At 39.5% G+C, this 14,434-nt stretch overlaps 2 protein-coding genes across 2 annotated transcripts; one reads left to right on the top strand and one right to left on the bottom strand.

Moving 5' to 3' along the window:
- Positions 1 to 296: 296 nt before the first annotated feature.
- klhdc10 (kelch domain containing 10) lies at positions 297 to 6,555 on the bottom strand. The gene is made up of 9 exons (XM_042511451.2): positions 6,308 to 6,555; positions 4,572 to 4,793; positions 4,316 to 4,470; positions 4,006 to 4,154; positions 3,820 to 3,904; positions 3,612 to 3,678; positions 3,485 to 3,532; positions 3,129 to 3,268; positions 297 to 2,553 (listed from the first exon to the last, which is right to left on the bottom strand). Exons 1-9 carry the CDS (start codon positions 6,396 to 6,398, stop codon positions 2,344 to 2,346), a joined length of 1,167 nt encoding a protein of 388 aa, XP_042367385.1. The 5' UTR covers positions 6,399 to 6,555; the 3' UTR covers positions 297 to 2,343.
- Positions 6,556 to 8,163: 1,608 nt separating this feature from the next.
- Positions 8,164 to 14,056, top strand: zc3hc1 (zinc finger, C3HC-type containing 1). Its single transcript, XM_042511292.2, has 10 exons — positions 8,164 to 8,359; positions 9,641 to 9,743; positions 10,110 to 10,260; positions 10,388 to 10,471; positions 10,603 to 10,730; positions 10,943 to 11,082; positions 11,342 to 11,609; positions 11,753 to 11,953; positions 12,781 to 12,993; positions 13,086 to 14,056. The coding sequence occupies exons 1-10, from the start codon at positions 8,226 to 8,228 to the stop codon at positions 13,158 to 13,160; spliced, it is 1,497 nt and encodes a 498-aa protein (XP_042367226.1). The 5' UTR covers positions 8,164 to 8,225; the 3' UTR covers positions 13,161 to 14,056.
- The last annotated feature ends 378 nt before the right edge of the window (positions 14,057 to 14,434 follow it).

The raw sequence follows: 14,434 nt of genomic DNA, 5'->3' as shown, positions 1-14,434 counted from the left end.
TTGCTTCACAACCTACATCATTTCCTATTTTAAAATTCATTTTGCAAAAAACAAAAAGCATTTTGGTTACATTTTGATATGCTGGCTTTACACCACCTGAAGCTCATTAACAATTTTAGCACATTAATGCTGATCTAACAGGAAAAATAGCATGCATGTCATCACATTGATCTGGTGTGCATTCATAGGAACGAGGGCAAGACCAGTTCATGCAAAAAAAAAAAGAAAAGAAAACAATTTAGTTTATTTCTGTCATTCTAATAACCAGTCAAGCAAAGGGAAAGGGGGGACCGAGAGCTATTTACAGAACACTTTTATTGACAGTAATCCAGCACAACATTCACACAAGCCTACTGTACAACATTGTAGTGGTCACCTTTAAAAACTGTGTCCCAAACTAAAGGTTTGATGTTAAGCAGGTAATGACATCATGCACAGTTATGTTGAACAAAAAAAAAAGGGTCAAGGTCAAGAAGTGCAGGCAGGTCAAACCATCGCGCAAACTCATCCTGGGTCTCACCTAACCGCTCATCCCTCAGTACAACTGCTTTGTTCAGATTGCAACATTATTTGGCATCTTAAATTCATTAATTAAACATAGGAACTGTGTTGAGCACATTATTTTGACACACTGAATAAGTGCTGTAAGGATAATTTCCCAAAAGGCCCAATATGCTGCATCCTGTCCTTGTGTTCTACTCTTTTTGGCCATTAACAGGAAGAGAAAAGGTTTCTGCATCTTCAAACAGGATAGAAAGGTGCTATTTTCACCAACAACATGAGTGATTTATATGCAACAACTTGTTGAAAATGGTTTAAAATGTTTCTACATACACTCGTTGTCTAAACATGCAAAGATCTTATACTGCCTATATTTGTGAAGTTTCAGCCTTGTTAAAAGTTTGGAAAAAAAAGGCACTGCAGTATTAACAGATGTTTGTATAAGCCTGCTACTAAAGCAACTCCCTGTGCAAAACATTTCTCATCAACAGAGAGGGAGTGAAAGTCTGAACAGAGTTAAGTCTTTATTCGAGTAAAAGCATTTTTAAATTAATTTGAAAGAGCACCAGATTCACAGTGATGTGTTGAATGATTTGGTTTACAAATGAGAATTGTTGCAAACAGGATGGAAATTAAACAGTTTTGAAGATACCCACCCTTGAACCTTTTTTCACAGATGGTTTCAGACTAGGCAGCAACAGAATGCATAATGGAAAATACAGGAAATAGAAAGGCTTGAACAGGCAAACCCAGCATTGAACCTTTTCTTAACACACTGCTGAAGAGCATACAGCGTTTCTGCATGTTTTAGCGAAATTAACACAACTAACATATTACTCGTGACCGTTTTTATACCATAACTTAATGTTATTCCTTCCCTTCAGGCAAACACTGGTTTCCATTTAGGTGCTATTAAAAACAACTTAGAAAAACTTCTAAACTAAAAAATCTGTCACAGTGACCACCATATCTGATTTTATTTGTCAAAATTATGCAAAATAACATAACTTTAACAATAAAAACATGAAAATCAATGTGACGATGTAAAGCAAGCTTCTGGAAGTTGATTTTCATACAACAGGGAGATAACAAATAAAAAAGGCTGCCTGGAAGGTCGCATAACATTTTCAAAAATCTAAAACCAGACAGTGTGTCAACAATAATGAAAATTATTCGTGAGACTTAAATTGGCTAAAATGTGCAAAAACACTGGCATGTCTGCCACTTTTTCACGCTGATGATGACTGCTTTTGTAAGATCTGTTAAAAGAAAAAAGTAAACGTTCACAATTATGCAAGACAAAGTGTGCAAACAGCAATATCAGGTGATAAGAATATCCCCAAGAAAATCTGATTTAGTCCTTCAAATAAATACACATGCATTCTTCCTTTGCACAGAATTCCTAAAAGTACTAAAGAAGGCAGATTAAAAAAAAAAAAATGATAGTGTCTTTGAAAACATAGTGTGGCAAAATAAAGTATTTCCAGCTGTCAGTTTTGAGGATGAGAAGCGGGGGTTCATGTTTAGCTTGACACAAAGGCATCGTGTAAGAAACCATGGTGGTGGCGGTGGCGGGGGGTGGGGGGGGCGTTGAGTAAAATCCATAAAACATTCCACATTGATTTCTTTATTATCACTGAAACTGCCGAAAAAGGGGACAAACAAAAAAAGGCATCCCATTGTTTTTGGTTTTAAGGCGGGGCTACGTTAGGCAGGGGAGGGAGAGGGCATTTTCCCGAGAATTTTGCTATGATTTAAACTCTGTGCTCTGTCAGACCTCGTCTCCTCTCAGTCTGGCCCGTCCCGTCCATTCATTTGTCCGTCCGTCCTCCGTTGTGCGTCCTATTTCAAGCGTTCAATGAGTTCCTGTGTGAGGCCCAGGTTGAGCAGCTGCATGGTGGGGAGTGAAGTTAGGTGTGGAAAGGCCTTGAGGAGCTTCTCCCAGCAGAGCTCCAGCAGACTGGGCACAGCCAGCCAGATCTTAAACAGAGAGCCAGTCCTCTTGTTCTCGTGGATGTTCACCACGCCACCGTGGATGTACATACAGCCCGCCTGGGGACAGAGTGAAGGACAGTATAGAGTTTACTACAGATATTAAATGGGACAAAACCTATTCCAATTACAGATCATTAAGAAAACATACACCAATCAGCCAAAAGATTAAAACCACAGACTGACGTCTTGTTAAGCTGCAATGTTCTTTTGGGAAACCTTTTGTCCTTGCAGTTATGTGGATGCCACTAGACGTGCCACAACCACCAAAACATTATTTGCAGACCAAGTGTCCTCCCTCCAAATTCCCCAAATCCCAATCTGATGGCGCATCAATGGGACCTCAGAGCCAAATCTGATCTGTGGTGCGACCTTCTTGGATCGGTCTTGGCTACGCATAGACATGGGACCTCTAAAGGTGTCCTGTGGTGTCTGGCACCAGGGATAATCGTGTTTGGGTGCGTGATTTGTGTCAAGTGGCGTAAACATGAATGCTGGGACCCAAAATTTCCAAGCAGAGCATTAATTTGTAACAAGATGATCATTGTTATTTAATGATTAGTGTTATTTACTTTAATATTGAGGCTGATTGGTGTATATGTGTAGACTGACTGGATGAATAGTGTTGTACTAACTGGGGTGACAGCAGCACAGTGGAAGTAGGCCGGCTCTGGCATCACTGCTGGTAGTTTACTCCACTGGAAAGTCTGCAGGTTGATCTTCCACAGATCAGCTAATATCAATTCCCCGTTGTAACCTCCACAGATAAATACATCTACAACAGAGACGAATGAATAGTCACAAACTTTTATTGTAGCTGTACGTGCGTTAGCTGACAGGGAGACAGTTTCAAATCAACCTGCATGTTTAACATAGGAGGAAGTGGTATTTAATGTCAGGGGAAGCAGTGCGTCTCTGAAGCAGAATAACAAAGTATTATTACTATTTTCTTTTAATCAGGTGGTATTAGTTGCACAGCAAAAGTTCTCACCATTTCGTATTTGTACACAGCTATGACACCTCCTAGGAGCAGGATACCCTGTCAAATCACAGACATGTTTTAATGGTGGGAAGAGAACAAAATGGGTTTAGTGAATAATGGCATGCAGGATAAAGACCTATTTTGTCATGAGGTTTAGTTGTAATCTCCTCCCAGGAGTTGGTCTCCAGATTGTAGGCATGTATCTGTTAAAAAGACACATTGTTTACTGTGAGTGATTAGTGCAGTGATTAAGACGGATTTGGCTCGTGTACAAAACAAAATTGTAAGAAACTGAAGTGAAAATTCGAAGTTGTGGCTGGCACAAAGTTAATGTGATGTCGTACCTTGTCCAGAGGGTAAGATGTCCAGGAAGTTCCTCCTCCCAGGATGTAGATCCTCTGTCCGTCATGTGCTATTTCATGCCTGTACCTGTGACAAATACACACGATAGCACGCCGTGTTTTACTGCACTGAAAAGATACCTATCTTGGTTTGATCCTGCAGCACTTTCAGGCGTTATAGGGGCGTACCGTTCCTCAGGCAGGTCGTCAGGAGGGTTGTTGGGCTTGAGGTGGATCCACTCCCTGGTGGTCAGGTCCAGCCTGTGCAGGTCTGTGCTATAGATGTAACCCGTTGTCCCTCCAAACACGTATAGGAAGCCGTTTATTATAACCATTGCCTGAAGGAGGAAAGATAAATTGAAAAAGCTTAAAAATTTGTGTATGCGCTGGATCCCATTTAATTTTGAAAAAGTCAAAATCACAACCTCCAATGCTTCAAAACTCTGAGCTGAATTTAGCCCTTAGAGCCATTGAGGGACAAGGTGATTGATAAGGTTACCTGTCCATAGATTCTGTTGGGCTTCTTCCCCCGACAGTTGAGCAGTGACCACCGCTTATATTTCACGTTACAAACATGTACGTCATTGCCGTTATTTTCACCGAAGGGGATCCCAGTGCCGCCAAACACCAGGAGGTTGTTGCCGTGCAAAACAGCTGAGGAACCACAGCAAACTCAATTTTAATACAATAATATATGAACAAAACTGGATTTCGTTTGTTTTGTGCATCAGATATTAAGTTTCAAAATGTTTCACCTGACATAGATGCCAGCTCTGTGGGCATATAGCCCTCTGTTCGAATCTGCTGCCAGCAGCCGGTGGCAAAGTGGTACCTCCAAAGCTCCCTGAACAGTGGATAGTCCTCATTCTCTGAGCCTCCTGACTCATCATAGTCAGGGTTGTACCCTCCAAACACGTACAAGTTAGTGTTGTCAGCAACGCAGCGATGCCCACTGCGGGCAGGGGGAGTACGATGCCCTGAATAGGGAGGAACAAAATGTCATAGGATGAGAGAGGGGGAGCATGCTAAAAGAGGCACCAGACAGGTAAGATAAACTTCCACACATCCTGAAATCCTTCAGCACTGATAGATATGGATTCACTGAATTGTGTATTCAAGATAATGAATTGCTTTGTAAAACTAAACATATTCCATTTTCCTTCTTCTTTTCACAGCAATACAGGAGGTTACCCCAACATGCCCTGACAGAGAGCTGGAAACTACATCTGCTCTGTTTCATTGCTCAAACCTCCAATGACAGTAAAGCAACAGGCACGTCCTCACCAATATACTTTTTTTCATTCGGCCTGTGTAAAGCACTGCAAATTAAATGTCACTCTGACACTAAAGCTGGCAGGAAAAATAACAAATCAGTTAATCATCTAACAGTGCTGTAGTTAAAATACAGAATCAGATATTTACAGTATTATCTATGAGGCTCACACTTTATAAAGAAATATATGCAAACATCAGACAATAGGGTTGCAAATTGTAAGTACTTGAAATTGTTACAAGAATGCACATTTAAAAGGGAAAATGGCTCTTTCTGTAGGCCACAAATGGGATTTCTGGGCTGTCATTTAAAAAAAAAAAAAGTAAAAACATTTTGGGTATTTAGAAGAATTTGCCTCAGTTGTCTTATAGCATGTTTTGGAAATGCCAGTGCATCTAATAAAATGAGACCAGTTAAGTCTAATTAAAGTATTTAGTACAGTAAATGGTTATTTCTGAATGTAAATGATATCAAAGACAAGCTAAACATTTTTTCTAGGTCATATAGGTCATTGGGTATCTTTTGCAGCTGCATGTCTATATCAGTCACAGGGACCTGAGTTGAACTGTATACATACATTGCTGAGCCCAAAATGTGACAGACCTAAAATTGAGTCTGTGTGACACACTAAACAGCCCAGCATCTAAACTGAAGATGACCCATAACAAAAGGAGAATGTTAAAAAAGCCAATCCTTTCTTGCTTTTTCACACATGATGGATCACCTCTATCATATATGTGCATTTACAAATCTGTGGATAATTATTGTCAATACTTAGTAGCCAGTGCACGGCCTTAAATCTCCTCAGATCAGCCTTAAAATGGCATTAACGTATTTGCAGGTCTGTACAACCTAGTAATCAATGACTATGTGTCAAGTCATGTCGTTACCAGGTTGACAGTACAGCTGTAAAACAGGGTTTTACAAAAGGTCAAACACTATGACAAACCACTTTTTTATTCATTTAGCAAAATGTACTATTTTGGATATGGTGGCTAAAATGCTATTTAAAGATAAACTGGCAGAAGAGCTAGATGCTGCTAGCTTAAACGTTAGGTTTAGCAATGTCACCAGTAAGGACAAATTCTTAACAATCAAAGGGGACATTATGTGCGGAGCAGCTGATTTCAGTCACACGGTGTTTATTTGACTGTTAAAATGTGCCACGGTTGAGTTAAAACATGTCGTTAGCATGTCTTGCTAATGTTGTTGACCGACCTGCTAACGTCCCACCGTGCGGCGGCCTGTGTGTTAGTCTCTCGAATCTGTTCAGCTGGTCTGGACTGCGAGCACCTTCAGCGTCCGACATCGTTTCCCCGTTACAATCCAGACTTGAACAACAATAACGTCACATTAAATAAAAACAACATTTGCTAAAGTGCGGATGAAACATTATAAATCATTCCGCATCCCAGTAGTGTGAAGCCATTCACATTTTTTTACCCCCCGGCTGAGACACTCGACCAATCAGGGGGCTTGTTATTAGAACGTTGCGTCATTAAAGATGGGCGGGGCTCTGCGCGTGTGGTTGTCCTCCAAAACAACAACAACTTACAGTCTATGGTTATTTTATCATAGACTGTATAATATATATATTAAAATCTTCATATACAGTCTATGTGTTATCATGGTCTGTATATATATATATATATATATATATATATATATATATATATATATATATATATATATGTATGTGTGTGTGTGTGTGTGTGTGTGTTTGTGTATGTATATATACATACATAAATATATATACACATACATATCACATATATATCATGTATATATATATATATATCATGGGCTGTGTATAAATATATATAAATCTTCATATATAGTCTATGGTTATATCATAGATTGTTTATAAATATTTATATACATCTTCATATGCAGCCTATGGTTATATCATAGACTTTAAAATTATATATAAATCTTCATATACAGTCTATGGTTATATTATAGACTATATAAATATATATAAATCTTCATATACAGTCTATGGTTATATGATAGATTGTATATAAATATTTATGTAGATCCTTCATATACAGTCTATGGTTATACCATAGATAAAGATTTATATACATATTCATATACAGTCTATGGGTTATATCTCTTTCCAAATTCAAACCATGATCCTGGGACAATGTTGGTTAATGTGTTGAATAGAAAGGCCATTCAATTCCATTGAATTCAAGGAGGCTTTATTGGCATTACCATAACCAAACAGCATTGACAGAGCACATTTTACATACAGAATAAAACATAACGTTGTGATATAAAGTAGTTGTTGCATGAATAGGCAGAAAGTAACAGGAGTGTGCTGTAGTGAAATGTTTATGCATAACAAGAGTGTAAATATATGTGTGTCTGTGTGTATGCAGATATGAATGTGCTTGAAATTTAACCCTTTGAAACCTGAGCAAATTGGCATGATTTCTTCCACAGCATGTCAGGAAGTCACGAGTTACAGGAAAATTATAATTATATTGATAAAATACTTGCTAATAATTACAATAATAATACCAAGTGTAGTTTTCGTTCGTTTTTCCCTATTTTTTTCTTTTCCTATTCTAAACTAAATTTCTTTTCCTAACTTGTTGCAGTTCGTGGGACATCTCTCACCAAGTTGCTCATTGCCTTTTAAGTAATGTTTTCAAACTAAAAAGTAACCAAATTACTCGGGTTTCAAATGTTTACATATATGTGAGAGGCACCTGAATGCAGCACCAGAAAACTGATGTCTTCCCAGGTTTCAAAGGGTTAAATTAGGTAACTTATTCCGCTTGAAAGAAAAAAAGTATTAAACCGAATCCTGCTTAAAATAAGGTACCCCCCACCAAATAAAAACCCTGCCAAAAACGTCATAATTGAACCTTCTCTTATTAAAGTTTAATATCATGTCTGTTTTTCTGTTGTTATAAATCATTCATAGCCTTCTTCATAAATACTTATAAAGGGCATTCTGATCGTTGTGTCTATGTATGTCGTGCCACATATTTGCAAAATTCAAAATATCTCGGTGGTGAAGCAGTCTGGCCGGTTCAAAGACGTCAGTCATGTGCTGTGGTTGGGGTCTTTCAAAGCGGAACGATTGCTTTCAGGTCTTATTTTCCAGGGGACCACAGAGCCGATCATGGCGACTCTCGGCGGCAGTCGTGGGGATCGTCTCGGCAACACTAATCAACAAAAGTCTTCTTTTGCATCTCCAGAGAAAGTCCGTGAGCTCCTCAATGCTGGAGTGTCACCAGCAGACACAGGATCCAGCAGGTGCAGTTTTTGAACAATCGCGCGCTCTTTGTTTGAGTTAAAGGGGCCGAAGAGCAAGTTGACATTAGCTAATTTGGTTAGCCACTTAGCTTTGGGAGCTCTGCTACTTTAGCCGCCTTTACTCAGCGTAATTTGACAAGAGACAAGTCTCCGCAGATTTGGGAGCTTGTATGCCAGGAAGCAGTATTTTCACAGCATAGTTATTGTTGCTTTGTTGATTTGTCCATCTCTCGAGCAGGTCTGTTGTGGTAGCTACTTTGCTATCGCTGTCGTGCACGCGACAGATAAGGGGGGTGGGGACCCAAAGTTTTACTGTGATATGGTGCTCTATTAGTTTGCTATTCATTGCTGGAGTATTGAACATCAAGATCAGGTTTAATATATGAGGTTTGATTTTATACTGTGCAATAACATAGGAAACAGAAAATATGAATGGAGCTGCTTTTCTTTTTTTGTCCTTGTTACGCAAGTCCTATTCAGATGAAATGTTGCGTGTTACTGCGAGTTTACGGCCTAATTTCTCAATATTTCTATCCCTACCAATTACTACCTTAAAAACTACAACAACAATTATAATAATAATAATAATATCGTAAGTTTCATTCAGACGAAATGTTGCATGTTACTGCTAGTTTGCTGCCCAATTTCTTAATATTTTTACCAGTTAACTCCTCAATAACAACAGTAATAATAATAATAATAATAATAATAATAATAATAATAATAATAATAGTAACAGGGTGACAGATTTTACTTTTTTTCTGGGCCAATGCCGATATCGATTATAAGTAGTTAATGAGACCGATATCTGATATTTGAACCAATTTGCATATACATTAAAAATGAAAATATTTCTTTAGAAATTTAGAATTAGGGATATAACAAACTCCAACACAAAACTTCGTCTAAATGCCTCTCGTAAATATTTAATCAAAATTTAAACTTCCAACATCATATACAGCAAATTCCTTGCAACCTTTCTTTTAAGATAAAGTTCGGTGAAAGTTTAAATAAGGAAATTAATGATTAAAAATCACTCTGTGAGGTTTTACAAAGTAAAAGTTTCTCCCATACTGACACTTTGCATTTATTGCATACTGCCTTTCTTGATGTTGGTTGAGTGTAATAAGCGCACTCTAGCACTGCAATAGGCGAAATATAAATCATGCAATGAAAAGTACACATACATTCAAGAAATTGCGTGTTTTTTTTAAAAAATCATTCAGATAAAAAGCAAGCATGTGGAAATTGAAGATCTGTTTTAACCTCTATTGATTTCAGCGGACAAGGAAATTTTAAAGTTCTGGAAGTAAAAAGCGACATTCAAGCACCTTGTGAAGCAACGAACAAAGAAGCCTTTTTCTCTAGAGTGGAATCTTATTCAATATCCTTTTGACAGTTTGACCTTTTCACCCAGTATGAGGCATCCAGTGTTTTTCTTGCATTATGCAACCGTGTGATCACCAATAAAGACAGCGCTTGTTTAGCTTTTTTTCTGATGTTTTTAATATTTCGTATAGACTTGGGTGAAATTAAGGTATTAGGTGTTCAGAAATCCAGAAGGTATAATGCTTTGATATACCTGGTAAAATATCAGGAAGGTTTGAAAAAATAGATACCACCGAAGCCTAATGTCACATACGATGAAACTTTTATGATCCATGTGAAAAATGTGCAGCTATCTACTGAGTAATAACGAATGTGAGAACACTTGTTTTGCGTCCAAGTGAAATTTTCCTTAGCAGCGCACTGTTTGAAATGGGCAGGCAAACCCCGCACGCTGTCCCCTCTGATGTGCGCCCGATATGGCTGGATCAACATCGGCCGCGATATGCTCAAGTGCTCCAGCTGCCAGGCTTTCCTCTGTGCATCACTACAACCAACTTTAGACTTTGAAAAATGTGAGAAAAACTTTAAGTTACATTACAAAAAAAGACAAGGGCACACTGTATTTTGGCAAAGTTAGGATGATGATTCCAGTCTGCAAAAAATTAAAGGTCAAGCAACTTTCCTTTCTTTCTCTAATAGATGGAACCCGCATTGCAGAGATTTCAAGGCAGCTTCAGACGCAGCATGAGAAGTTTTGCCCCTGGCCTGACTTTCCATGCCCCGGTAGGAGCGAGCACTCTGCACTTCATGCACGCATTAATAAAAAATGATCTCTAACATGACCGTGTAATTTCAGCTGAGTTAACCTTGAGTTATCCACATGATGGTCAAGGTAAATGTTGATGTCATTTCAGAGCGGTTCTGGCTGGTTCCAGCCTCTGAACCATCAACACTCCTCGCTGCCTTCTTAGAGCGTTTCCAGCGCACCTGTCTACTTGCACAGCAGCTGCCCGCCATGAAGCCGGAGCAGCTGAAGTCCATGGTGAGGCAGAAGAAGAGTCTTTTGGATCCTGACAGATTACACTCTTAAGCATTTAAAACACTGTTAATATTACAGAAAGGGTCTAGAAGAATGCTTGCAGGAGATTATGGCAAGGGCAGTCAAATTAATTGCGGAAAAATGTGCGCTTTACCTGTCAATGTATTCATTAGACAATACATAGAGTGTAATTACTGTCCTTTGTTTCTTTGCAGTCTTTGACTGAGGATGTTATCAGTGTTATTCTGCAGCTGATCGAGGACGAACAAAAAAGAAAGGGAACTTCTCCGTGCTCTGAACCTTTGGCTGTGCAGGTGGCTGCATGCATTGTTTCTCTCTGTGGCTGGGCTGCAAGGTAAGGTGAAACTCCCCTTAAGCTGTGTATAACTTTTTAAGACACATCACACTCACACAGTACATTACATCTATATATATTTCCATAAATTTGAGTAAGCGCACATCAAAGCTAATTTCCGATGTCAAACAAATCCTCCAGCTGCATGGAAGCAAATACAATAAAAGTCCAGGCGAGGTCATTGACAGACAAATGACAAACATTGTTAGCACTCCTCCACCTGATGGAGATGTCTGAGCCATGGATTTCTCTCTCTTAGCCCAGCTCTGCACGCCATCAACCTGCCCATCCTCACCTGCTCGTACTGTATGCGCAAGGTGGGCTTGTGGAACTTCCACCAGATGGAGGGAACAGGAGGTGATGGAGACGTCTCACCAAACCCAGCAGGCACCCCTGCTCAAACAACAGCTCCTGCCTCAGCAGCCACACATGAGGGCCAGGGGGACCAGCCTGCTTCTGCCTCATCCACCCCCGCAACTCCATGTCGCATGAAGCTGAGGAGCCAGGACTCCACCCGCTCTGACCAGGCAAGATTTAAGCAAACAAAGGCAGATCATTTAATATCTAGGCACTATCTATGCGCATACATTTTAAGCACGATTACTCAAATCTTCTGATAAAATGGCAAATTTACCAAACTTCTTTCTTACCATGGTCTGGTGTGTTACAGGGTGAAGGAGCCTCTCCTGCGTCTTTGCGTGCCCGTAGCAGAGACTCACCAAGCCCCAGTGAAGAGCTGCAGAGTCCTTTGCCCAGGGGCAAAAGGGCTGCAACTCGTGGTAAAGGACAGGGGGACAACGCCGGGGGTGATGGAGCTGCCAGCCTGTATCACCCTCCCAAACGCCTGTGCCTCTCATCAGTTGGTGGTCCTGTAAGAACTAACGTTATTGCTCATCGTTCACGTTGTTTTTTGAATTTTATTATACTCAGCGATCCATAACTTATCTATAATACTATAATCACTTTTTCACTGGGCAAAAAACGTCAGGTTGTAGGTTACACTAAACATTTTGGCAAAATAAAACAGTTCTTCAATTTTGGTTATGAGAAATTTGGTCTCAAATTTAGTTTGAGTGGCATTAAAAAGTCTTAAAAAGCCTCAAAATTGACTTACTTTAAGCTGCAGGAACGCTGAAAAGCCCTCGGTGTGAAAGGGGTATAGGTGGCATCAACAAATGATGATGATGATGATTATACACAGGTAGAAGAGGCAAAAATGATTCTAAGGTGACGATTACCAACAAAAAGTCATACCACTGGAGGTTAACACTAAACATTTATACAAAAGCCTAAATGTCACTGTTCTGTTAGGGCTGAGCAAAGTGTCCGTATTGTATCGATATTGTGATTTGTGACTAGATATCACTTAGATTTTTAATATTTTCCTGTTTTACAGGCTGCATTGCAGTGAAGTGAGGTCAGACTGTTCTAGTTCTATTATTTGCCTTTACTTAATCGCTATCCCCTCATTACTGATGATTGTTTGTCAAAAATCTCATTGTGTAAATATTTTGTGAAAGCACCAATAGTCACGTCCATAATGCTGTTGCAATCATGATATGGAGGTATTTGGTCGAATATGTCGTACCATGTTTAAAGCAAGATAATCTAGATCCTAATCCTGGTTAAATTTGAAAGAGGGGTTTGCTTTGCTTACTTTGGATTGGTTATGATAATATATACTGTCTATTTTTTCAGGATGAGCTCCTGCACAGGAATGTATTTGACCCCCTCGCTCAGCACAGAGAGTGGTGTCCCTGGATCTCTGTCGGAAAGGAGAATGTGGATCCAGGGACAGCCCCCTTTTTGGATGGAGACTCTGCGCTTCATCAGCAGGGCTGGAAGGCTGCCCTCGACCTCCTCATGCCCATGAAGAAGAACTCCAGTGCAGCAGGAGGCAGCCCAGGACAGGCAAGTTAACACTTATGAACTCTGTTTTTTATTACTAATTAGTTATGGAGCTTTTAATTTAAACAAAAATCTTACCTTTCTTCTTTTTGCAGGGCCCCCGGGACAAATCCAAAAGGGTGTTTGCTATATTCCGTCAGTGGCAGGTATCCTCCTCTCCGTCTCAGTAGACTGTTTCCATCCAAACAGCATCGCAACACTGAATGATGAACTGACCTGCCCTCTTTTTTCTGTGGTACAGAGTCCGCAGTACCAGTGACAGGAGTGTCATATCATATCAATGTATGCCATCCCTAAAAGTCGTGTTTACAGTCAAAGTGTTTCAGGAGGGAAAGGAAGCTGAGTGTGTCTTTCGACAAATGAATGAGTGTCTTTTCCGTGAACAGTGAAATATGTGAAGGATGCCAGTGTGGCTTTAAAACCTTTGAATTCTGATTCATGAAAATTGGGGTGTGCAGATATTTGGGCCTCTGTAGGCCTTGTATCATGTGTATACGTAAGTAGTCAAAAGTAATAGAACACATCTTGGTGTATTAATTGGCCACAGAAAGGCATTTACTAACCTCATGTGAAGTCTGCTTCGGTAGTCCTACATGACATAATGGTAGTCTGAATTTCAGTCGAATACAAGAGACGAGAAGTCCATGGGAACGGGCCAAATGGCTTGACACTGGAAAGGCAATGTTTACCTTCAATGTATGTTGAGTCATATGAGGGAGTGGTCGATTTTTAACCTCAGATTAGCAAGAAAAAAAACTGTGAGGAAGTCATTTTCTGTGTGTACTGTTGTGCTTGAAAATCAACATGGACATGAGTTCTCTTTGAAAAGAACAATCGTTTTTTTTTTGGAGTAGTAAAATGTTTATCATTTTGTCAATCCTGATCACTGCAGGCAGGTAGAACCATGTGCCATGAACGTCAAACCTGTTTGGAATTAGTTTTCAGGATGCCTGTACTTCCTTTTGCCTTCCTTTGACATCTCACTGCGAATGCAGTCCTCTCTATCTTGCATGTGCTTTTATCTTCGTAGTTTCCTACAAGGGTTTAATAAAATGCTGTTCTGAAAGTTTGTGTCATTTTGCATGTTGGCCCCTGATTTTTTAAGATAAAAGATTAATTAGATTGAATAAGATTAAAATATTGTAAATTTAAGGAAAATGCATTTATATACAGCATTGCAAATATTTTTTTTACCCATTGCTTGCACAAAATCTTAACTCTGGTTTAGAGCAGTAGCAATGGACTGGCCAGGGGCCTAATTTGGCCCACCACAGGGTGCTGGGTGGGCCCCCCAGCCACTTTCAAAATTAGCTTAATTCACAATGAGAAATATTTTTGCACTTTGAACATCAGGTTCCAGGGTGCACAAAAAGGATCAAAAGAGAGCTTGTTTATCAAAAGCGCAAAGGAAGATTCTTGCCAGTGGTTTATGCTAAGCCCTGAA

The sequence above is a fragment of the Plectropomus leopardus genome, chromosome 22 (assembly GCF_026936395.1).
Source record: "Plectropomus leopardus strain MGB_pleo_1.0 chromosome 22, ASM2693639v1, whole genome shotgun sequence".
Classification (NCBI taxonomy): Eukaryota; Metazoa; Chordata; class Actinopteri; order Perciformes; family Serranidae; genus Plectropomus; species Plectropomus leopardus.
The sequence above is the reverse complement of the archived record's forward strand: the minus strand, read 5'-3'. Positions and strand labels throughout refer to the sequence as shown.